Source organism: Brienomyrus brachyistius, chromosome 4 (genome assembly GCF_023856365.1).
Source record: "Brienomyrus brachyistius isolate T26 chromosome 4, BBRACH_0.4, whole genome shotgun sequence".
NCBI lineage: Eukaryota > Metazoa > Chordata > Actinopteri > Osteoglossiformes > Mormyridae > Brienomyrus > Brienomyrus brachyistius.
This window is the reverse complement of record NC_064536.1, coordinates 29,305,616-29,331,952: the sequence shown is the minus strand read 5'-3', so window position 1 is coordinate 29,331,952 and position 26,337 is coordinate 29,305,616. Positions and strand designations below refer to the sequence as shown.

At 44.4% G+C, this 26,337-nt stretch overlaps 1 protein-coding gene across 2 annotated transcripts in view; it reads right to left on the bottom strand.

Annotated features, from left to right (window-relative positions):
* Positions 1-23,391: 23,391 nt before the first annotated feature.
* LOC125740811 (cadherin-18) overlaps positions 23,392-26,337 on the bottom strand; it is a 137,461-nt gene continuing 134,515 nt past the window's right edge. For both annotated transcript variants that reach the window (XM_049012468.1, XM_049012469.1), the window contains one exon: positions 23,392-24,142. In XM_049012468.1, the coding sequence (XP_048868425.1) occupies positions 23,637-24,142 (506 nt within the window). In that variant the 3' untranslated portion in view covers positions 23,392-23,636. The remainder of the gene's footprint in view (positions 24,143-26,337) is intronic.

Below are 26,337 nucleotides of genomic sequence, written 5' to 3'. Positions count from 1 at the left end.
TGATAAGCTCCTATATCATAGAGCATGCAATCCATACCAAAAAGGAGCACGTGATCTACATATTGTCATACAGTGATCCAGAGAATCAGGAGCAGAGATGGCAAGTCAGCGAGTACGTGGTTTAATCGTGCATAAAGCAAACAAAACGTAGACAGGCAATACAATGACCGGACTGGGGGAACAGACCGAAACGCTGACTAAATACATTGGACTAAGGATGGTAACAGGATACAGCTGTTGAACACGGGGAATCCACAAAAGGTTAACAAGGGGGCGTGGCATACGGAAGGAGCGGGCGATTGGGACAGGACACATATAGTGAGCAAAAAAGCCCTGCACACCATATATGTAAAACAAAGAATCACAGAGTAGGCAGATTTGTCAGGCACGCAGAAAAAGCAGCAAACTGCCCACCGGCCGGGTTCCTTTTGCATTGTGTCCTTCTGTTTATTTCACAGCCCTGATGAATCCCATCTCAGCCGTACATTCAAGGTCAGGATTAATCTCTTCATGTGTGTTATCAAAGACAAAGAGATCAAACGTGTAATCTGGAGCTGCCGTGAGACAACTCTGCCCGAAAACACGCCAGAACAGAACCTGGCAGTGTCTCTGACCGGCAATTACAGGCCCGACCACGAAAAATCATATCAAACCAGCACAGCCACTGGCATCTACCAGTAATCAGGCAGGATACAGTTTAGACTTTCATTTACTTTGATGGCACTGAGATTTTCTTAAAGATTGACAGCACCTACCTGACTGTAGCAGGCCTAACGCCGACCAAAATTCCCCCGAAGCACTTCCACTGCACTGATATGTTCAGCAGGTTTGCCAAGAAACTTCAAAGTACAACATTATGTTCATGAACGCCAACGGAGAAACCAACATTACTTCTTTAAGGTAGCCCGATAACAAGCCATCGCCCATCAGCAGACAGGACCGGAGGTTCCAGGGTTCATCAGGAGAATTAAATTAGGTTTTAAATAATACCAGGTTTAATCACGTAGGCGGCGCGCTCTCACAACCAATGACGGGGTGTGGACGATAGAAAAGAAAATTCCGCTGCGTTGCACTTTACGCTACCATATTTACTCTTTCAGCCATTCCTTTTATCTCATATTTATTTAATACATTTATGTCTATTTTTTCACATTTACCCCATAAACAGGTACCTCTGCATTAGCTAGTAATACGTCTGCTTTGATGTCTGTGAGTGCCTTCCTATTTTTTTGTGCCGTCTAATTCTGTTAGTGTGAGTAAGAATTCCTGTGTTCTCCTGTAGAAAGAATGTGGAATCTTGAATGCTATCTTGCTTGTATAGTAGGCCCTCAATTCAACTAAAACCGGAAAACAAAGAGCTTATTGAGCAAAGAGAATATTATATGTGCAATAATTCTGTTTAGAAGAAGGCAGGGGATTTTTCTACATAAAATCAAAAAATAAGAAATAATCAAAAACAAGAGCAGCCTACCACCCTCCCCTGAACTCTTGCTGGTACAGCTTTCAAATTTATTCCAAGCCGTCCTAACAAACAATTCCTCTGAGCCCCATTAAGGCAGCGGTAATTACGTGATGGGTGGGTATTTTATGGATGCGTCACGCTTCTCAGAATGCTGTTGGAATATGTTTAAAGCTGAGTCGATGTTCGTTTCTGTGCCCGGGGTTAGGCAGGACATAATTTGGCTGTAAGATAAGCCCGGATTCAAGGCATAATCCACACACCTCCATCGCTTGACACGTCCCTTTGTAATAATGTGATTTGATGGTTTTCCTCTGTCACAGAAAACAAAGAGCTTATTCAGAATTTTTTAAACAGAAAAAATAGTGGAACCTCGATAATTGGAGTTACCTGGATGCCGCATTTTTTGAGCAATGGTGTCCTGATGTAACATTATACCTGAATATGACACTGCGAAATATCTTATATCGTACACTTGTACTGTTTAAATACTGTGATAAGCTAAAGAAGATCCTGTGAAAGATTTTATATATTATATGTATACTGTATTAAGATTGTGATATGATGTATAAGAGATTGTAAAAGAGCTTATATCTTACACATATACTGTATTAAGAATATCAAATGTTGTATGAGTCAATATCTTACATATGAAGTGTATGAAGACTGTGATGTGCTGCATAAGACACTGTGAAAGACCCGACATCTTACACATATACTCTATAAAGACTGTGATGTGCCGTAATAAGACACTGTGAAAGCCCCTACATGCTGCACATGTACTGTATAAAGACTGTGATGTGCCGTATAAGACACTGTGAAAGCCCCTACATCTTACACATGTACAGTATGAAGACTGTGATGTGCCGTATAAGACACTGTGAAAGCCCCTACATGCTACACAAGTACTGTATGAAGACTGTGATGTGCCGTATAAGACACTGTGAAAGCCCCTACATGCTACACAAGTACTGTATGAAGACTGTGATGTGCCATATAAGACACTGTGAAAGCCCCTACATCTTATACATGTACAGTATGAAGACTGTGATGTGCCGTATAAGACACTGTGAAAGCCCCTACATCTTACACATGTACAGTATGAAGAGTGTGATGTGCCGTATAAGACACTGTGAAAGCCCCTACATGCTACACAAGTACTGTATGAAGAGTGTGATGTGCCATATAAGACACTGTGAAAGCCCCTACATCTTATACATGTACAGTATGAAGACTGTGATGTGCCGTATAAGACACTGTGAAAGCCCCTACATCTTGCATATGTACTGTATAAAGACTGTGATGTGCCGTATAAGACACTGTGAAAGCCCCTACATCTTACACATGTACTGTATGAAGACTGTGATGTGCCATATAAGACACTGTGAAAGCCCCTACATCTTACATATGTACTGTATAAAGACTGTGATGTGCCGTATAAGACACTGTGAAAGCCCCTACATCTTACACATGTACTTTACGAAGCCTGGGATGTGATGTATGAGACACTGTGAAATACCTCACATCTTACGCATGTACTTTACGAAGCCTGGGATGTGATGTATATGACACTGTGAAAGACCTCACATCTTACGCATGTACTTTACGAAGCCTGGGATGTGATGTATATGACACTGTGAAAGACCTGACACCTTACTGTATTAAGACTGTGATGTTTAATACATGTACACGGGTGCTGTATTCAGATTGTAAGTTCCAAAGGCCTTGCTATACAGGAATGCAATGTAGTGTTATAGAAATAAAAGTGCATAAGGCAGCTGATTTTGCTGGCATTTGACAGTCAGGTTCAATGAAAGAAGCCGATCCCTTAACTCAGCCGTTCACCTGTCTGCTTCCTCTCATTTGTAAAATACCATAATGACTTCCCATTTTGAGAAACTGTCTTTCGAAACAAAAGCCATTACTCTGTAAGACAGGGGAGTGGAACAGAGTCTCACTGATGCACCAAAGCGTAATGATGAGCGCAGTTAAAACCATAAAAAGCATAAATGGGGGCATTATGCAGGTATCGCTTGTTTTGTCTGCCGAATAATGAACCTGAAACAGGCTAGACAGCAGCACCAGCAGTGAGCTAGCAATGAGAAAATGGAAGAGCCTTTATGTGAGAATCCGAGAGGCCAAAGCTGGCTGGTGGACTGCTGAAGAAAGATGGATTTTACTGCCATGCTGATAATGTGAACTAAGCAAATCGGTGAAGGAAGTGAGAAGGGAGGGATCTCGCACAAGCCAAATGGGTCTACAAAACCAGCACCACCATATCTCAAGCGACCAACCAGGCAGCTGACCGACTGCAGTTCAAATAAAGGTCGCTGACAAGTGGAATTAAATTGAAATAATTAACAGGAATATAATTCAAGCTTATAGATTTACAGTAATGAACCTACAATATAACAGTCAAACTACGTGAATCACTTGGTACCGTGCCTCATTTCGATAACTTAATCCACATCCAGAACAGATCAATCAACCTGATCCAGATCACACATCGGATTAACCAGTTTAATCCTGAACTCAAATATATCAATAAAATCATCCACAATAAAACAAATGACTGTGAATTAAAAAAAAAAATCACACGGAGATAACGAACTAAGCTCCGAGGAGGAAAAAATGCCAAAAGAAGTAATTTCTTTTCTAAATAAATTTGCATATTTATAAAAAAAACTTGCATACTTAATACATGCAAAAGCAGATGAAGTGCGGATGGAAAATGAGCCTTGCTCTTAACCATACTTCTTATTCCCAGACCTGATAAACAGCTACGAATAAGGATTTAGTTATTATCTTTATTCATTGATTATCTCAAATTAAACTGTTGCCTGCTTGTTTACCTTAATGCTATACTAATTGCATTGATGCATTCTGAAGGTAAGGCGCAGGAAGATTTCTGAATGTGATAACACGTGTGTAAATGCTTGCAGGCAGGATGCGAAAACTGTAATGCAGAGCACAACTGCAGATAAATTTCCCCGTCTTTTAAATAGCTTGGGGGAGAGGAGGGTAATGGAGTATTTTTCTTTCTTATTAAAGAGCGGAAAATGGCATGTTTTACTTATTGTTCTAAGAAAGCTACTGTAGGGTGGATAGAGCTGTGAAATTTTACAGGAACGTGTCTCTGATTGATGACATCACGATCGAGAAACACAGGAGGCATGAACACCAAGTCCTGCTGAAGAGCAAAGGTCAGAAAAATCCAAAAACGTGACCATAAGCCAGAAGTCACAGAGTTACGTAGTACAGAGCTACTCCAAGAGAAAGACTGGTCTACAAATGATGAACACGATTATTTGCAAATAGAAGAATAAGATGCATGTAATAATCGAATGAATCACCACCTGAAATAATTTTGCTGAACCCCTCTAAATTAGTTCTCTGTTGAGGAAACAAACAGAATCATTAACTTCAAAGTAGCACAAATCCCGCAGTCGGTAAACTGGGTTTAGCGAGATAACAAGTGAGGATAACAGGCTTCCTTTTCATTTGGTCTTCGCAAACCTTCCCTGCACCGGGTGTAATGAAAAGGTGGTCAGGCTTCGTTTGAGAGCCATAAATCAAGGAAAGCAGATATAGGAGTTGTCAGGCCCGAAAATGAGCACCGATATGGAACTGTCGTTCTGGCCTTCTGCTAACTCCTCCGGGCCTGATGGCACTTAATTTTTTAATTGCTGTCTTTGACGAGGCCTTTTTCCTTTGGTTCGGTGACACTACGGCACGGAAGATTGGTGAAGGACATCCAAAAGTTCAACAGCATCTCCAAAGTGCTGTGCTGCCATATGGAAGCGGCACTGAAGCGGGCCGTTAATTGTTCGTTCTGAAATCGGGTCGCTGAAGACAGAACACTTCTCTGATACTCAGAGCAGCCACGGTTTGGACTTTAGATCCAGAACCAAAAGCCTGCTTTGATCATTCAGATTGTTAGTCTGCAAAAACTGCCCGTATATTTAATTTCTGCATTTGTGTGTGCTTTCGTGCGCAATGAGAGCCACATGAAACAACGTAAACTTCAAAATTCACCACAAAGTCCAATTTTGGAATCTGAGCTACGTTTTTTTGTTCTACCTCTGCTAACCCTTATCCACAGAATGGATGAGTCTAACATCACAAGCAATTAAATCGGCTCCAATACACATCAAAGTCTCTGGCTTCAAACAAAAAATGAAGCTTTAACGTTCTAATTGAAGGTGACATTTAATAACATCAGACATTTATAATAGGAATTCATACAGAGCGCAATATTTTTTTATGTAACTGTTTTATATGCATAAGTGATTAAGCATTATCCTTGGTTTGGTTAATGCATTCATAATGCATGCTGTAATCAGTATTCATAGCAAAGCTGAGTAGTATTAATATATTTGCATACATATATTGAAATACAGCATCGGATGAGCAAAGCGTACACATATCCTGATGAAGTGGTGGCCTTAAACTAAGTTAAGCTGAAAGTTTGGGTCCCACTTTCTTCAGATTCTCCTTTCTTCAGCTCAGATGGACGCTTTCAACGTGTCACAGAAAAGGAATAGCCGTTCAAAGGCAGCCAAAATGCATTATGTCACAGAAAGGCTTAGAACGGCTTGCAGCCTGCGGGACTTCAGCTGAGGATTGTGGGAATTATTTCCGTCTGCTCCTTAAGGAAGGCCAATGTATGCGGCTAAACTGGATATGAAACGTTGCTTCAAAGGGCTCCTGCCACAACACGCCACATTCGCCTATGAGGCCTGCGGATTTCTACATTTACACACCTTGGTATTTTACCCCTTACTTACCACCAGGCACAAATTCGGCCACCTTTCACAGCTGAAAGGACCCAAACTCAGAGATCCAGAGCCAGAAGGCACAGGTGGCAAGGACGACTCACGCTAAGCATAGCACAGCAGCGCTAATTGACTGGAAGGGTGTAAGTGAACCAACACAGAGAGAAAGGCAAAAAAACTCCACAAACAGGAAGCGGGAGTTGGATTTCAGCATGTGGCTTCCTAGTCAATCAACAACCATAGCACTTTCCTGTAAAACTAAGTGTTAGTGTTTATAGTGTGAAAGCACCTCAAAGCCGATGAGAATGAATGATGAAAGCGGTAAGTGTGACCCTCTGGAGAGGATGGGGGGGGATGTGTGATCCTGAAAGGATGGATGATGGCATTCAAGGCCTCTTAGTCCTGGGTGTGACCACTACGGGTCATTTACAAGAAAATGCCGTCTCTCAGAAACATGGAGTTTCACAGGAGGATCGCTAGAGTTTCGGGAACCTGTGCAGCACATACTCTAAACATCGTTACGGAAGCAAATAAAGCTATAGAAAGACGACATGCTGAAGTGATACAAAACTAAAGTGAAAGCAACGTAGCAACAAAATTCTGCAAATTGAGGAGGGAGGTTGTTGGTCCAAGAGTCGCAGAATAATGTTGCATCGTTTTGTTTTTTCACTTTCTGTGGAATACAAAAGATTGATATGCAGGTCGGTTTTAATAATGGGCTACATAGGTCCATCTTGCAGGCCAAGTCTGAAGGAAACCTGGGAAATGGAGCTGTACGAGAAGAGGTTGCCCCTAGGAGGTACCAGACGTGGTTATGTTTACTAGCAGAAGGGATTTAAAACTGAAAATATAAAGTCATCAGCTTCATATTTGCTTCACTCATTCCAGGCGAATGGCGTAGACAGCCAAGGTTTGCGTGAGCCATCATCTAAATCACGGTCGTAAATATATACGTGGTTCAGATCGAGCGTGCCGGCTGGTGAGGAAATGGCACCGTGTTTTTGTCTCTACAAGACACTCGATTTCCTATAAATGCGGGGGAATCGTGGTTTGGCGCGCAACGCGGCATCGTGATTGACGAGACTTTATTGTCTCGCATCGATTTCGATCCCGCCGCCTGAAATCACTGTGAGCACGAGCGAATTTTTTTTCTGCCTGGGGAGCAAATTCATCATTTTACATCCGTTTATCGTTACGCGGTGGGCACCTTCTGGAACATCCCATGCATTCGTCAGAAGGATAATTTGTCCTGCTGTGTTGCGGAAGTCAAAACTTAAGACGGAAAACCGGGAACTGTGTGTTTTTGTGGGGTGTGGCACCGTTGTTTGCCTTATCTCTTGACCTCAGGCGGTTATTTGCCTGGTTATTGTTGTGTGTTTGCGGTTTACTGTGTGATCTGAAAGGCTGCAGGTGGGAGAGACGCTGAGGACGAAGACGGAAAAGGCTATTCTTATCTGTGACATGTTAGCCAGTTACAGCCAAGCTTGCCTCTTATGAAGGCTACACACGCTAGACTTACAGGCAGTTCTCGACTTAAGCAAATTGGACTAATGCAAAAATTCACACTTTATCTATTTGTTTATTTAATATCTGCTCTTTTGCATGTATTAGCACAAGGCCATAATTATAACATTTTTTTGGGGAAGAGCAAGTCTACCCCAATATTCAGATGTGATCACAATGTCCCCCCTACAATATACTATTATTATGGCCTTGATTCCCCCCCCCCTCCCCCCACATGTTCACTCCATGGCTCTGGTCTTGTATTATCAGCATATTTTTAGCTTATGTGTTTTTTGCTATAAGGTGCCCTGAATGGTATGGGAGGGGGTCAATCCGACTTAGGTGATGTCTGACTTACGTAAGGGTCTGTAGGACGGATTACTTATGTTGGTCGAGGGCTGCCTGTATTGGACACCATAGTCTTTATGAGTGTATGGCCTGGCCTCTCCACTGAAAGGCCAAGCTAATGTAACCGCCTGGCTGAGCGTGTCCCGCGGGTGATTCCCATGGAGTCAGACATTCACCCCCCCTGGTGTCACAGGAGGGGTAATGCAAGAACATCTTCATGCAGGTGGACTTTTCCCTAAAAGTTGCAGAGTGACTTCCTCGCTCATTTATATCCCAAGCCAGAATGGCATCAGATCCATAAAAGTGCTGATAACTATGCCGGCTGTGTAAATATGCATGTGAGCAGTGCATGCTGGGTATGTTCTGCATCTGAACATCCTACATCTGGGCTCCTCAGTTGCTGGTTCTGTCACAGACCCAGTGCTGAACATGTCACTCCCAGGCTTCCACCCTCCCATGCACAGACAGTCTTTCCACATCTCAGCTCAGGCTGCACTACGCAGTAATTCTCTACCCGCCGGACAAATGACACTCAAGAGGGCTGTTGCCATTCCAGTCTCGGGTTCGGTACTGAAGGTGACCCCTGCTCCACACAAGCTGCTGGTCTGCGCCCCTGCGGTTCAAAGACTGGAGGGAATGTTTTTAAAAGCTCTCGAGTGCTGAATCTCGTGAATAAACACTTCATTTCATGGGTGTCATGCTCCAGAATGGATATAAAGCTGTGTCAGGCAGAGAGACAGACAATAAGCGAGTCAGCGTGTGCAGAAGTCAACAGTCAGACCACATTCCTGGAGTGAGGACATCGAGCGCGGAGATGATTCACAGGCGGTCAGAGACAGCCTGGAGACAGCAGACAGTGAATGAGGGAAAATTATAAGGAGCCTAACTTGTTGCATTTTACATATATTTCACTACTGATGGAAACTGGAGGGGGGCGGTTAGTGTGCTAAATAGTTTAATAAAGAACAGTTTACTAATGACTGAGGAAAAGATGTCCCTTGCCAAATAGGAGCTACAGGCCAACACTTTGGGAGCCTTTGGGAGCCCTGTAGCCATGACTATAGCAGCATTTGGGTTTCCTAGGACACATGGAGGGCAGGGCTTCGCATCTGAGAGTAGCTGCATAGATGGGAGGATAGTCTTAGCATCGATGTACTGTGCGAGTAACTCTCCATGTGACCAGGTGGCATAATAAAAGTGGACGAGAGGCATTTAAAACTGCCAGCTTGGTGAGGGAGGGCAAAATGGGAGAGTGTTTATTTAATCGGGCTTGGAGCTCAAAGGGTCATCAATGTTGGGGAGATGAAGTTCCAGAGACAAAGGCTCTTGTAATGGGGGGGGGGATAGGGAAGGTCATGCAGAATTAATTCATATGACAGAAACAGCCATAGTGATGAAGCAATATAAAATGACACTGCAGTAACGTTCCTGTATCAGCTCACCCCTTGGCTGTACATAGATGACTTCGCCGGAGGTGACCTTGCATATCTCCCGGAGCCATTCCTATCCCATGAGTCTTTAAAAGAGAACCAACAGGGCCCTCATATAGAAACAAGCGCGCCAAATGAAAGCAGAAGCTTCACACGGATAAATCATATAATCAGTGAATTAAACTACAAACGACGTTATGTAATTTGGCCCAGATACAGTGATCTTAACCCACAACTGGACCAGAGACAAGTCTGCCTTTCTTATGAGTATTATTAGGTTGTTTGTTTATCTGGGAGTCTGAAAGCATATGAAAATTATACAGTGGGGATTTCATGACCAAGTGGGGGTGGGGGGGGCGTAATTGGATTTGGTAATGGACTTAATAATTACCTTGCAGTGCTCGGACTCAATGAATGAGATTCAAGTACCATTTTAGCATGTTGTCAAGCTAATTGGGTCCTTCAGTATCAATCACATGGGGGACAACACCCTCCCCATTTGTTGTCTGTTTACATGCAGGTAACAAGTACCCACTGGAAGCAAGAGGGGGGGGGGCTTCAATCAGTGAATCAGTCCTTTAAGGGAGGTGAAACTGAAGGACAAGGGGGTGGCCTCCATATATAAAGCTATGAAGGCTTCAACAAGGGCAACTTGCTTCGTTACCTAGTTTTCAATTTCTATAGATCTACACAAAAGCATAGATCTGTTGCTTGCTTCCTAAATAGTAGTGCAGTTTCTGCTGAAGACCCCTTCGCCCCTGAGACTTTGTGACACTCTCTGCCTTCATCTTGCCAGATCCAATAAAATAACCTGTAACAGAGTGACCTCATCAGAGTCCCCGAGTCCGGAATCTGTGCCGGCTGGTTATATTCTAACATTTATCCCCGGTTTTACTGTTTTTCTTCTCTTTTAATCCCAGCACCTTAAAATAAAATGGCACCTTCCTTCTCCTGCTCGTCAGCTCTGGATTCTGCTCAGATGGGGGTCAAGACACTCAGCAGGGAGTAATAAACGCTCAGAGACAGGACAGAGCCACCAGAGGCGGCTAGAGCGCCCCCTTGAGTGTGTTTTTAATGAAATGCAGACTGAGGAGGATGATAGATTTTGGACATTGCTCCATTACAGGTCACACACTGTCAAACTCTTCTCCTAGAGCTGTTGAACCACAATTCTGCAGGTGCTAGGAAATAGCACCCCCTGCTGGTCATCATTATAAAAAAAAATTAACCAGTTATCCTCCCCAGAGCAGCATTCACAGTGCTCAGACTCCGACTGAAGAGGGTATATGGAGCAGAGAGACCTGGAGATGTCTTAGTGAAGAGGAGCAGGGTGACCTTCAAGTGGGCTCATCTGAAACCCGGCCATCACTTGAGCTCTGGAAGAACGCTGAAAGCTGGAGGCTTGGGAGGAGAGGGATAACATTCTGGAAGGTCAAACTTGACCCACGTAGATGAGGGATGAGCGTGACCACGACCAGCAGCTGGGAACACTGTGTTGAGAAGAATGTACAGATTTCTATTGCATTATACTGTGAGTATTGCTCACCAATTCAGAAGGATCATCTGGGGCTTCCTGTAAGGATGATGATGGACTTTTTTAAAAGGCTTTTGAAAGAATTCTGTAACTGTAAATGTGGAGATGACAGACTGAACCCCCCCCCCCAAAAAAAAAAAAAAAAAGAACAGACCAAGCATGGATCCCTGAGGTACACCTATTCAGGAAGTGGCAGCACTGTATAAAAGGAAACCCGACCAGGACAGTGCAGGCACTGCAAGTCACTGTTTAGCTGGAGGTCAGAAGCTGTGGACGTGTGTATAAGGATGTGAAATGAGCATTAAATGAGTAAACAGCCCAGATTTTGAGATAAGATGAACTTTATTGATCCCAGGAGAACATCAAGGAAATGAACTGGTCATGAGGCCAGACTGGTCCTTGTCTCTGCTGATATTAGTATTTTCTAGTTGTTTGTTCCTTTACTTTGAAAGGATTCCCACTCCATAAATATTTTAACCAGACTAAATTATTTAGCACCTGATAAATCACACATATGCCAAAGCAATCTGTCAGGCATGAATCCCGACGAATGGAACCGTGGGCATATTGACTGGTCTCCAGTGTACACATACAGAACCAGTACTGTCAACTACAATGGAGATGAGCAGGGAACCTGTTATCAGGGAGGTGTGTTGTGGAAAAGGAGATGAAAACCTACTGCCAGTCAGCGTGCAGTATCGGCAAAGATAAACATAAAACACGACCCCCCCCACCCCCCACCCACTCTGCCAGAGCTGCTATTAGAAGGTGTGACTTTAAAGTCACCTGATTCAACCAAGACCACAAGATAAGTGCGCCTGAAAGTCGTCCCGAGATGGGTGCAGCTACTCTGTTCCTTAGCAAAGCACTTCATCTATTCTGAGAAGATCTTGCATGTTCTGGCTGAATATCGTCTGCAGTAATGCTGACTTCCACCTCCTTATTTTGCTGAAAATTCTGCTTCGGATGAAAGTGTAAGAAATTTTTAAAGTCTCATAGAGTTTTTTTTTTTTTGGTCATCTTACCTCTTTGAGAAAAAAAACACAAGAGTGAACCTCTGATGAGCTAGAAGTTTCAGTTTATCTCACAGTCAGAGTAATCAAATTAGAATAAAACACTTTTTCTGTAACAAAACCTTAATTTAATATCAGATTAAAAAATGCAAGACGAATATAGGACAACATCCCTGAGAGACTTTGACTGAAACCAAACCCTAATCACACCAAAGCTTCAGCATCACGATTCTCTCAATATTTTAGCTAACAGGACACAATCACCTATTCATGGTTGTTAAGTGCTAGTCATCCAAAGCCGATTACCTCTTACCTCCACTGTCCCCCAGAGAACATAAGAAGTCACAGCGTTTGCCGTACAGTGTTGACATTTTTGGGTTACACAGTCCAGACCAGGAAATTGGAAATAGGGGAATTAAAAAAGGCTGGGAAGGTTAGTCTTAAAACCATTTTTCTGAAATATCACCCATTTCTGTTACTGAAATCTATCAGCCAAAATATGTTTTGGCAGCTTTTTCATCAGCTGCCTGGCGTTGACCTGAGTCCCAGTCACTCTCCCTCCCCCTAACATGGAGATGGACAGCGGGCGTGATTACGACCATTTATAATAAAGCAAGGCAAATTATACTCGCTGACCGCTGCGTTACAGTTACGGGGCATCCGTAAGGATAGGTCATGTGCCTGGTTGCCCTGACGACGATGCTTCTCCTTTGTCTTCAAGGACTCCAAAACTCCTGGCTTGACTGGAATTAAAAATCAGCTCTGTCAGCAGACATGGCCTCAGTAAATTTTTCTGATCAGGTTTTGGGGGCATGGCCACGATGCATTTTGCTGATTTGGCGGGGGGGGGGGGGGGGGGGCGGGGGGGGTCAGATAATATTGCTCGCCCACAAACCCATCAACACACTGGGAAAATGCCCAGTATGTCAGATGGGTAGTCCAGCCCCGCCTGAACTCGACGCCAAGAGGATGGGTGACCTGCCTGTATCTGTCTTTTAATGATTCAATAACGATTCTGCGACCCAGCCACCAGTATATTGTGCAGTAATCATCGTGGTTAAAGAAATCCATGCTGGAGACACAACCGTGCTTCCTGAAAGTGACAGCCGTGTTTATCAGCCCGTGCTTGATTCATTTTTTGGGCAAAGGGGTGGCCTCTGTGCTCTTTGAAATCCATTTTTTCTTGAAATGAGACTGAACCGTATGTCCGGTTCATTCCGGAATACTCAGGCCTGTATGTGTTCTGCATTTATCTGCATGCTGTTTGTTTTTGCTTTGAATCATCCCACGGTCAGCTGAGTGATGTCATCAGCGAGCAAGCCCTTAATCCTGAATTGCTCAAGGGAGCTTCTGTAAATTTTTCCAGGTCATTTCAAGTCTTCTTCTGCCTATGGATGGGTGCGACAAGACAGGAAAGCAGCTACACCCAGCTGTTCTCGGCTTTGGCGGCAACACGATGGATGTGGCTACGGAGCATCCTCGCCCGAAACGGCCAGAAGGGGGACCGTATCTGTATTCAGGACCGGATCTGAACCAATGGAGCCGGGAGCAGGCTGCACACTGAGGAAGAGAGAGAGACAGAGGCGGACTGAGACGAGGATCATTAAAGTTTAAGTGGCTTCTGTCTGTGATGGTCTGACGTGAAGCGGATCTGTATTCAGGCTACAGCTCTGCTCTCGTGCATCAGTCAGCTCACCGTGGGTGAGCTTTAGCTCCTCACCAGATACACAAGTGACCTCGTCATCTGGCCGAGCTGTGACCCGGCGCCTACACCTCCAGTGCTCGAAGACTACCCAGAACCTTCTCGGTTACACAGCTGCTGGAAAGGAAGGAAGAATATCATGGAGACGCTGAACAGATGTGGCCACTGCCAAAGGTACAGTAGTTAAGATAATGTTGATAACATATTGCAAACATAACAAAATGACTAAAAAGGTGATATTTCAGATTTTGGGGGTGTTGCTGACCACAAACCAACACTTCACTAGTCCACTCCTGTCTGGGATGTTGGTGTTACTGGGAAGACAAGCCAATCCATCTTTGTAGAGGAAAATCAGCCATAATAACCTTATAACCCATTGCTTCCGGGATAGGCTCCGGACCCCCCGCGACCCAATAGGATAAGCGGTTTGGAAAATGGATGGATGGAATAACCTTATAAATGAGCATAATGCTATTTTCTGAAATTATTAAAACTAAGAGAAACTAATAAGATATTTTTATAATAATCATTGTACCCCCATCCCAACAGAATGAAGTTTTATATTAAACCATCTTTTATTATTGAATTATTTAATTGTATGCAGTCACTGGCATAGTCAAAAACATACAGCTTGGAAAATATTTCAGAACAATCTTAATAAACAAGCCTGGATATGAAGACAGAGTTCCAGATGAATTGTAAACGTTGTTTTGGATGTCTCCTTTGATTCCTGTTCGTTCTCTCCACGCAGAACATTTCCAACCCTGTTCCTTGTACAGTCAGAAAGATTCCCATTCAAAATTCCAATTCCCTAGTCCATAATTTTCTTAATTGCAATCAGCAGCTGCTGTCACATTATTGACTTACTGTCGCATTATTACTCTCAATGTCGCTCTCAAAAACTCTAATGGCAACAGGACCTAAGGCACAGAAATAGAGAATGACTTTCTCAATAGTGCTTGATTAATTGAGATAATATCAGCAATGTAGCCCATGATGTGAATAGCTTCTGCATAATGAAATGTGACTGAACGGCGGTGGAGAAGACGGGGAAAAAAGCCAGGAGTCCACCAGCAACCTGGGTGGTTAATGGCGACGACAGCTAATCTGCCATTAAACCCGTAGCGGAAAGTCCCCGTGAAACCTCGCCTTCACTACGCTCTCCGGCCCAATCGGCACTAAAAAGCCCGTCCCTGTTCTGGCGGGATTCTCCGAGTGGCGTGTCAGAGATCCTTCACCAGTCTCCTCTCCCTGTCTGTGGAAAAGGGCCGATTTCCCCACAAGACCTTGACACCTTCAGTCGCACGTTTGAGACTCTTTTTCCCACCTGGTACCAGGTAATTCCCAAAAGAATAAGGGATTAACAAAAAATCAAACAGTGAGTTATCGCCTACAAAGTGTGTCCGCATTTGCTCAGGAGCGTGAGAAATCCTGTCCAGAAGAGTTTTGCAAAGTATTCCAGCGCTTACCTGAAGCTCTTTCCACGTCCCTGCCCAGGACTCAGACTGCTGATTACTAAACAATACAGATAATCCGGCCGGACCCCCATACCTGCTTACAGAAACCAGAATCCCAAGGTCAGTGGGCCTAGGAACTGCGGTGCTGCTCTTCCAGCCGCCAGATCACATTTGCCGTTTAATCCCCTTATCTCCATGGTTCCACACGGGTCCTTGAATTAAAATATTAAAAGCTGCACCTTATCCTGACCGACCTTCCCGATTCTCGCCCGAGTTGCCGTTTACATCGAATTTTCCATTGTTAAGACCGCGGGGGACAGTGTCTGGAAACAGCAGGGGTCTCGATATGCCTTGTCCGCCCCTCCCCCCATGGTCACCTTACCTGTTACTCAGCGGCACCAGCCAAAGAGTCACATGACTGCTAATTATCTCCTTCACCCCAGCTGCTAATTATCTCATACTACCAGCAAATTCCCCTTTAATTCCATACACATATGTTTTGTTTTTCAAGAAAAAAAATAAATAAAAAAAACTCACCTTTGAAAAATCATCGCTACATTCCACAGTGCTTCAGCGGCCACTTAACTAAGGTAAAAAAAATATAGAACAGAAAAAAAATAATAAAATAAAAATGATGGTCACGGCCACCAGGCAGATACGATCCATCTATCCATTTTACAAACCACTTACCGGGAAGAGAGTCATGCTACTGCGATACACAGAAATGCACGTCGGCTGGATAATAACCGCGTGAAACACGACGTCCGCTCCCATTACAAGCGTACCTTTCAAACTGTTATTCGGGTGGATTTCACTGTTTTTCATCGCTTTTCATGATGCTTTTCAAAGCGTAGCTGAGACAAGCCTGTCTGTGTAATTAACGCCACACTTTTGTTAATAAATGAATCCAATGTATGTCTGGGGATGGACGGCGGATCTTTCTTCCTCGCCCTAGATGAGTTAAAAAGCAACGCGGCTGATTCATTTCAGCGTCATCTGACGACACCCGGGGTCTGACAGGGAGCCGGTCGATCTGGGCGGATCGTTAATGCAAATGTGTAGGATTTCCTCATTTGTAAATGACGCCCGCCCAAAGGCTGACGATTGGGGGCTGGGGGGGATACGTATCGATTTAGTTAAATAGAGACGCACCTCACGTTGCAGTTACAGACGTACAAACGCCGCCCTGACCAGCACTGAACGCAAAAAGCCAAAAAATGAGGGCCTGATTATCTCTGCTTGATAACCGTCCTTTCGATAAATGACGCCAGCAATTACAGCAGGACGAGAGAGAAAATGATTATAATAATAAATACGCAAAGTTTACAGATGGCGCACTTTAAAGTCCGGCTTTGCTCGTGCTTAAGCTGATTTATGGAGACCGGCCTGCCATCGATCACACCGCCCCCCCCCCCCCCCCCCCGCCGCTTGGCAGGACGCGCTGGGCCGGGATTCGAGATCAGGTCCGTCGCAATTCATCTCCCGCCTCGTAAGGCAAACACAGAAAAGAGGGGGCTTGTGAATTATGGCCGAATATGCAAGGCCAAGCCCAAAACACATTGCACATCCGCGTCCAGATGTCCCGCTAATGGCTGTCGCGCGGATTAGCCGCAATCCCACACTGGCTGCGTCCCAAGAGCCATTTCCTGAAATCCTTCTCACCCTGGTGATGGGGTAGGGTGCTTGCGTTGGCGAGGGGTGTGACGGCACACTCCCTCGCCCATCCTGGCACTGCACACTGGATTAATGGGGCCTCCTTCCTCTCCTTAGGTAGCTAATGACCTTAGCGGCGTGGCAGAAGACTATAATAGTTCAATCAGAGAAATAATTAGTGCAGTTGCGAACTTAGGTGGTATCACAACCTGAATGGATTACCAGTCCCCTGGGGGCAGTGCTGGAGACCCCTTTACAGAGAAATTAAATTCTGTTTCAGGCCAAATCCCCTGATCCCCAGAATCATGCTGGGTCAGTCTGGGAATTCCCTGGCACAAGCTGGGAATGGTTCTATGTATCCCTAATAAAATTCCATGTAGCTCACTTATTTCTGCCAGATAGTGAACTTGCAGTCTATACTTGCACACAGTTGAATTAAACTAACACAAATAAAATAAAAATACCAGAGGCAAAAATGCAGGAAGACTTTCCAACTTCAGTAGGTGTGTTCAAACTTTTGACTGGCACTGCGTAAACAACAGAATAAACGTTATTTGCAGCCAGAATAGGAAGTATATTAAAATTAAAACAAAAAAAAGACCAATATTAACATGACAGTTTAAGAGGCTCACCTAGACAGCACCTGATTGACATTGAGATTCTAGCATGCAAATGTTTGGACAAGCAGAATTAATGGTGATGAACTGATGTAGCCATGGAGACCGACGCCATAGAAACCGGATGCTATCGCTATACTCGCCAAGGACCTGTCTCCTCAAAGATCATTGTTCCTCTCATCCATCACTTACTGGATACAGATCCCTTTATGTTCCATCTCTTTTATCATGATCTATTTTCTATCCTCGACACAGCCCAGATCACCTAAGATCTAATACTGGATCTGTTGTCATATTTAAGTCTCTAAGCAGAAGGTGCTGGGATCTGTACTGTTTCTACTCGAGGTCAGCAGTAGTATGCATTCACCACAAACTCAGGTATTGTATGGTACCTTTTTCAGCCACTCTGCTGAGCTCGCTAATGAGGGTGATATTAGAGAAATATGTACTTGTTTTATTGTCATTTTGCTAGATGCCATTTCTTAGAAATAACACCCTGCAGCAGCTTGATCTTAATTTAGCAATAACACGTCTTAAGAACTGTCGCTTGAATATTTCCACCCCCATACATGGTGATAAACAATGTTGAATGTTATTTGCATATCCTGTTTGTGTACCTCAATAAAAGATACTACGAGGGGAGTTCCTCTTTCGAAGTTGGCTGAGTTCGACTGAGAGGCTGACACCTCGCAGTCAGGACCGGACTTCCCTTGCAGCAAGTAAAAAGTCATTGCAGCTGTCCGTGTTGTTCTGTGTTCAGAGACTGGTTGGTTTCCAGCGTATCTTCAGAAGAAGATAACCCTAACATCTGATATTAAAACCGCCTCATTCCATGCTCCACCCACCTCCTGTGGGTCTCATGATCTAACCGTTTCACCACTGCTTATGTGCATATGCGTTTCAGGTCCAGCTTATGATCATCTCCCAACTGGAGAGCTGTCCCACGGTAGCTGGCAGGACAGTCCAGCTCATCCCAGAGAAGGCTTTAATCCTCCAAAACGTTCCTCTCCCCTGAATCCAGCTGGGGGAGTGACAAGCTTTTTCCAGGACGGCATGCTATCATCTCCTCATACACCAGGTCCCACAGGGCAAAGACACTCAGATCTGGGTTATAAGAAAATAAACTCACCTCTTTAAGGTCTTCCTTAGACATCAGGCACTAAGAACACAGAGCCGCTCGCACTCGAGTTTTCTGCAGCTTAAACGGAACTTTCATTCTTTGTTTTTTTACCCATTAAATTTCAGAAGCAAAACCTCAGTTAAAAACGTGATTTGTTGCTTGGAACATCTTGTCTTTTTTTTTTTTAATTCTAGGCCCTTGCAACAAAATATACTCTGTGCAAGTTGCTTGGGATTAAAATGTTGATACATAAAAGGAACGTCTCTGGCCAAATCCTTTATTTTCATTATAGCGCTTCTCAGGCAAGCTGCAGACGGAGGCACTGAAAGCCTTTCGTCAGCTTTTAATTCCTCTCTTTACTAACCTTAAATGCCTGCGGGACTTTGAACACGGAAGCCCGTAAAGGCAGGAGATCCATAGTCATGAGGATGACACAGCAGGTCTCCACTGAGCTGCCGAACGGCTTCGAGACACGTCAGAGGCGTCCCTGAGCTCCCAGACATCTCTGAATATGACAAACTCCGACTCACGGAGCTCCATCGTGTGTCACCAGGAAAGTCCAGCCTGTTGTGTACAAACACAACACATACACAACCTAATCCACAAACACACACACGCACACACATGTAGGGTATACCTAACCTTATGGGGACCGCTCATTCACTTCTATGGGAAAAATGCTAACACTAACTATGACCTTAACCCCTACCCAGCTCTAACCATAACCATAAGTAACCAAGCAAAATACAAGAGTTTTTGCATTTTTAGTTTTTTCATAGCAGTCACTGATTTTTATAAAATAGAGTTTTCCTTTATGGAGTCCCATAAGGGAAAAAGACGGATATTTATCATGTTATGGGGACATTGTGTCCCCATAAGGATAGGTATACCCACTCACACACACACACACACACACTGCACATGGGGGAAAACCTCCCAGCAGAAATCATATCTCTCCTGGAAGATGCAGAACTCTCCTGCAGATTCATAGCAGCTTCCTGAAACCCCTGAATGATGCACAGTGTCTTGGAAAACTGTCATTCCACTATTCAGCAGCAGTATTATCTGGTGGCAAGAAGTCTGGCAAATTTAGCTGCCAGTAGCCCCCCCCCCCCAACAACAACAACAACAACTTCCGCATACCTGAAATCACTATGCCTCAGGTAGGATGTTTGTTAAGGACCCCGTGGCAAAGTGACTATTCTGCCAAGGACTGCTTTTAAACCAACAACCTTCTGAAGGCATAATCGCAAAACTAGATAGGCTCTGCGCATCCTGAATGGCCCCGACTCACGCCGAGAACTCCGCAGAACACCATGGCGGCGAGCCCAAAAAAGGACAGGACCCCCGAGAGGCGTTCGCTATCGTTTATTAGAAGGATGAATGTTTAATGCCTGTCATTTCTGATGAGTCCTTGAGGCTTCTGGGGGCAGGAGAATAAGCGGCGACTGTCGTTTATGATTCAAGGGCTGCTGAATCATTTATGGTGTCAGACTGCCGTCTGCCACCTGCTTTACCGTCTCCCCACAGCAGAAAATGAGACGTTTCCATCCGCGTCTTTGTTTATCGTCGATCTGTGAATTCTATTTTAATCAAAGGCCAGTCAGATTCCAATAAAAAAAGTCATTCCTGACAATAAATCAGCTATATATTCGTCACAAGCACTCTACGTCCTTCGGTTTGGTGTACACAGTTATCCGGTGTTGGGAAACTCCCAGAAAAGAGGAGGGAACGCTGTTTTCGTAGAGATGATGAGATCAGGGCAAAGCTTTGAAAATTACCTGCTCGGACTTAATTAGCTACGCCAGGCATAACGATATAGAGTAGACTCACGCAAACACGAAATCTCAAATAATCCAGACATAGAGTCACACGTGTAAATTAAATGGAACTGAATTCAGTAAGATAAAGACAAGTCTACTTCTCACATGGACCCCCAGCACAGGGATTACAGTCTCTAACAGGCTGTGTGTGGGACTTGGAGATGCCAAGGGCAGCTGCATTGTAAGCCAGACTGAACAGTGGTGTGTTTGTGGCCAAAAGCCTTTTTCCACCATGAATAAATCATCCGTGATCAGGATACGCACACTGACGCACGCCCTGTACCCTTCCCATGCTGGCTTGCGTGAACAGCTCTCACTTCCCGCTGACAAGGGGCTGATCCCAGTTTGTCATCTCAGGCCCCTGGTGCACCGGGGGGGGGCTACTTAGATGCAGATTTATTACCCCCTAGCCGACCCGCCGCTGTAATGGGGTTTTTAATCACCCATAATGAAATACGTCGGGGCATACAAAAGGATCAATTAGAGTGTTTAGTCAGGCAGGCCGCCAGAGTTGGATCTGAGACTATACTCCCCCCCCCCCCCCCCAACCAATGCTCCAACTCCCTGCCCACTTGTAGTGACCAATCACAGCACAGCAATAAGGCTTATTGTACACTCACTGAGCATACTGGGAGGGAGCGTGCAAAATGAGTAAGGCATTGACACCGCAGTAATTAGCAAACAAATAAACAAGCAAACAAATAATAATAATCGGTTCCGCAGACAGATAATAAGCCCCTCCCCTCTCCTGCAAGTTTTGGGACGTTAGCAGAGATGGAAATTTCAGGTCCAGAAAGTAAAAATCCAGACCGTGATTTAGTTTCAACCAGCCATTGAGTATAAAGAGTCACAAGTCACAGAGTACTCACCTGGTTGGTTGATACAAAATCACGGTCCGGATTTGTAGTTTCTGGATCTGAAATTTCCACCTAATGTAAGAAATTACTCAGGTTAGTTATCATTTAGAAATTATTACAGGAGCCCAGTAGAGCAGAAAAGTATTGCGTAACATTTCAGCGTAAGTCAGTTTATGTCAGCTGTGGGCTCCATGACTGGACCGCAGTTAAGCTTTAGTCACTTTCACCTGTGTACCAGTAGAAACCAACTCACACCCCCCCCCCATTTTCTGAGTACTCACCAGTCTCAGCTTCTCTGTGTGGGGCTTCTCTCTGGGGTCTGACGGATGGTTGCACTAACAGTCAGGATCACGAGAGCGCCCCCTGGTGTTCGTCACCGGCCTGGCTGTGGTAAAGCACGGCATAACACCGGCCCTATCAATGGGGGTCACACTTATTAGCAGGGGCCCCAGGATCATGGTGAACATCACTATTACTCTGGGGAGTGACACACACATGCATCTAGACAAGGTTTATAACACCAGTATTAGGGAAGCAGTAATACACACGCACGCACACACACAGCTTTGTAATTATATCTTTGTGGGGTCTATTCATTCATTTGTATGGGGAAAACTCTAACCCCAACATGACACCCTTAACCCCTACTCAGCCCTTAGCTTAACCAAAAGTAGCCAAACAAAATATTAGACTTTTGGCATCTTTACTTTTTGGAATGGATTCACAGATCTTTGCGGGGGCCTGAAAAATGCTCCCCACAATGCAAAACATAGGTTTTTATTACAATGTAGGGACCATTTGGTCCCTACAATGTAATAGAAACCTACCCCTCCCCTCCCACACACACACACACAAGAAAAATACACAGTAATGTCTCACCTCACTCTTCTAGCTCCAGACTGACAGGCTGCATAATAATTCATGCAGAATTTTCAGTCGTCAAGCAAATGGGAAAAGTGTGTGTGTTTAAATAACTAAACAATAACACCACCCAAAAATAAAAAGAACACAACAAAATAACAAATTAAAAACGGAATGGTAGCTGGAAAAGTTCTGGTGCCCTGTTCAGAGAGATCTGGAGTGATTACAGAGGAGATGGATGTCCAGATAGTGAAAGAGTGAAAGTAGAACTCACTGCTGGTGTCTTGAGGGGTCACACTTCTTTCTTGGGGGGCGGGGGGCTTTTTCATTAAAATCCCAGGTCAGCTCAGAGGTCTTTGTGCCACATCCAGGAATAAGGACGATAATACTCAGTCACAGAATGTTGTATTGCAACCAGAAAAATAATTAACAACAGACTTAATTGCTGGCCAAGCACTGGCATTCTGGGGCTGTGGAACACCATCTACGGATGTGTGAGTTTCATCGTGTGAGTTGACTCTGTAAGTTTCATCGCTGGGAAAATATCTGCATAAAGAGGCAGGTATGTGAATTAATCAGAAAGGGATGAGAGAATGAATTAAAAAAAATGAGACTAGCATCCCGAGAGACGTACGTTTCAGCGAGTTGCTTAATTTTCCGGAAATCGATTCTGTTTTCAGCTCCACCAAACAGACTTACCGCACGGTCATGGACATCAGTGCTCCTTGGGTTGTGAACTGGGGATGTAATTAACTGATCGGGACAGTAGAGGTGAGTGAGAGTGACTCAACTGCAAAGGCACCGCCAGACAACAATAATCATCATCGTCGTCATCATCGTCATCACAATCTCCACCAGATTTCAGTTTCCCTTCGAATAGTCACAGATTACCCTCAAGTCAAACCCATTTCACTAATCAAGCTGGCTCTTTAACCACTGCGCCCCCTAGTGGCTGTAGTCAGAATATTCTCACTACACACACAGCATTCTGCTTGCTCAGTCCACCCCTAGTAGATGTGCCTACAGCCCCTTTGCATCAGGACAGCATAAATCCAGTTAATTCGTCACTGAAATTTAAATGTGTTCTTTTTTACGCAACATGGCACAAATTTCCTCTTTCCCATCATCGCCGTTTCATTCCCTAACTTTCGTTCTCTTACTAAAAGCTATCACTTATCGCCAGCTCACAAAGGGGGCTGGGTGGGAGGGGGGGGTCCATTATTTACTCCTTGCATTACATTTTCATTGGAATTTACAGACTTTATTGACCAATAAAAAATATACACCAGGGAAAATATTTTTTTTTTCCCAGAATAGTATTTTTCTCATTCCTGTTTGAAAATCTGATCCGAGTTGGAAAAAAAAGGACAGTTTTTTTTTTTTTACAGTAACTGTCAATGGGCGTGGCGGTCAGTGGTGCAAAGGCTCTCTCTTTATTTTAAACAGCGGTGGGGGGGGTGGGGGTGCTCGTACAGCGACGCACGCTAGGGGGCGCCATCCACCTGGTCTTCTCCATACAGTTCCGCCAGTTTCTGAAACTCGGGTCCCCATTGGTCCAGGTGGCTGTAATCCAGGTCCGAGGGTGGGGCCAACGAGCCCAGCGAGCTGATGGAGTCGGAGGGCGAACCCTGACCCTCGTAGGCGTATGTCTGCAGGGAGTCATATGGTGGTACGCTGGTGTCGTTATCAGCCTCCTCCAGGCGGCGGGAGAGGATGGCGCACACATCCACTGCGTCTGCCACGGCGCTGGGGGGACTGGGGGACCCCCGCGCCACTGCCCGCCATACCCGCTCGGGCTGCACATCCCTACGAATCTTGAGTTCCTCGGCACCAGCCGGGTTCCGCAGGGCCAGGATGTCGAAGGCCTCTGTGTCCTCTTCGCCTCCGCCCTCGTCATCATACGTCACCACGTTCTCCCGCACGTCCTCCTCCGACACAATCAGCGGTTCCTTCTTGCCCTTGCGGAGCGCCGTGAAGAGCACAACGATGGCTGCGGGCGGCAGAGAGACAGGACGTCACGTTGGGAATGTAGGAATACCGTCCGGAACATTGCTTGCGGTAACTGCTGGAAAAAATGGCACATTTCAGCAATTAAACATTTACTGCGGGGACTCTTTCTGTGCTAATCCCAGTCACACCAGTTCAGCAGAGGGATAGATATTGTTAGCACTTCAGAAAAGGTACATAAAATCGGTAGCTTGCTCCTTAGCTAGGGCTGCAGGATTCTGAAAAAAAATGTAAATCACAATTTTTTTTTAGCTTAGAATTGAGAGCACGATAGTCTGTAACGATTTTTTTTCCTCAAATTTAAATGTTTATTACACTCATTAAACTGCAAAAGGAAACACAACAAAACATGATCAACTTCTGACAGAAAGGAAACGCTTAATTGGCCCTTCAATTGGGGTAACCAAAACAGTCAAACCAATGGGGGTACGCTAATAATAATAACAATAATAATAATAATAATAATAAGAAGAAGAAGAAGAAGAAGAAGAAGAAAAATTATAATTATAACTATAATTATGGGTGCGGCATGTTGGTGCAGTGGTTAGCACTGTTGCCTCACACCTCTGGGACCCGGGTTCGAGTCTCCGCCTGGGTCACATGTGTACGGAGTTTGCATGTTCTCCCCATGTCGTCGTGGGGTTTCCTCCGGGTACTCCGGTTTCCCCCCACAGTCCAAAAACATGCTGAGGCTAATTGGAGTTGCTAAAGTTGCCCGTAGGTGTGCATGCGTGAGTGAATGGTGTGTGAGTGTGCCCTGCGATGGGCTGGCCCCCCATCCTGGGTTGTTCCCTGCCTCGTGCCCATTGCTTCCGGGATAGGCTCCAGACCCCCCACGACCCAGTACGATAAGTGGTTTGGAAAATGGATGGATGGATGACTGCCAATGTTTTATGTTTTATGTTTTTTGTTGTATGGTGACATAAGGATCCAGATTGGAAAAATGGATGGACGTATAATACATTATAACAGCACGGTACTGGAAAATTTCTAAGCATTGCAATATGATTTTGGTGTAATAAATATTGGGGTATTTATGAAACAAAAGGAGTTCAACATAAATTTCTCACAAACCCGTCTAGGACTGATTTAAACAGCAAGGATGAAAATCATTATGATTGTCTCAGGAACACATGCAGCGCTCAGGCAAAGGCAGCGGAGGTAAAACTTTAAACTGATTTTTAAACATATACTAGATAATCTTGAAAGGGAATAATCATTAAAATTGCAAAACTTACTAAGTTATTTTCAAATGACAGAGTAAAAATGTTTGTGAAACTTAAACTCCCTGTGCTATAATATCCGTACCAAACCAAAGACCAGAGAAAAAGCCTGATCTTAATCTATCTGACTGGGGCAGCAAGAATTGAATGTGCACAACATGCGATGTAGGCATTAATGTTGCATGTTGTCCAGCCCTATAATACACTACAGCCATTATTCGAATTCAGTACAAAATCCCCTGCCTTGCATCATTCAGCAACAGTACTAGGGTGCTGAATGCACTGTCTGCACACAGTCTTATGCCAGTGGATAGCCAACGCCTTTGAAGTTCTTTCTTGAAGTACCAAAAGTAAGAATTATGGAATGCTTGAGACTCTCTGGGGAAGAGTAGTTTTGATTTGATCTAGCTGATGCAATATAATGCTCCATTGTAGTTTATAAATGACTACATAGACTACATTTATAAATGACTTGCATAGAGGTGTGACTCGAGATTGCATTATTTACAATTAATTGTGCAGTCCTATCTTTGGCTATTAATAAACTGTCGCCTATCACTTGATAAGTTTTTATTAAAGAGCTTGCAAATCACTTTCCAAAAAACAAACCATTAGTAATCATACTTCAGTTATTCTCGAGCCTTAAATGTTTTCTCCATAAATATTAAATATTGCTAATTATTTGATAATATCCATCCATCCATCCATTTTCCAAACTGCTTATCCTACTGGGTCGCGGGGGATCCGGAGCCTATCCCGGAAGCAATGGGCACGAGGCTGGGAACAACCCAGGATAGGGGGGCCAGCCCATCGCAGGGCACACTCACACACCATTCACTCACACATGCATTCCTATGGGCAATTTAGCAAGTCCAATTAGCCTCAGCATGTTTTTGGACTGTGGGGGGAAACCGGAGTCCCCACGACGACATGGGGAGAACATGCAAGCTCCACA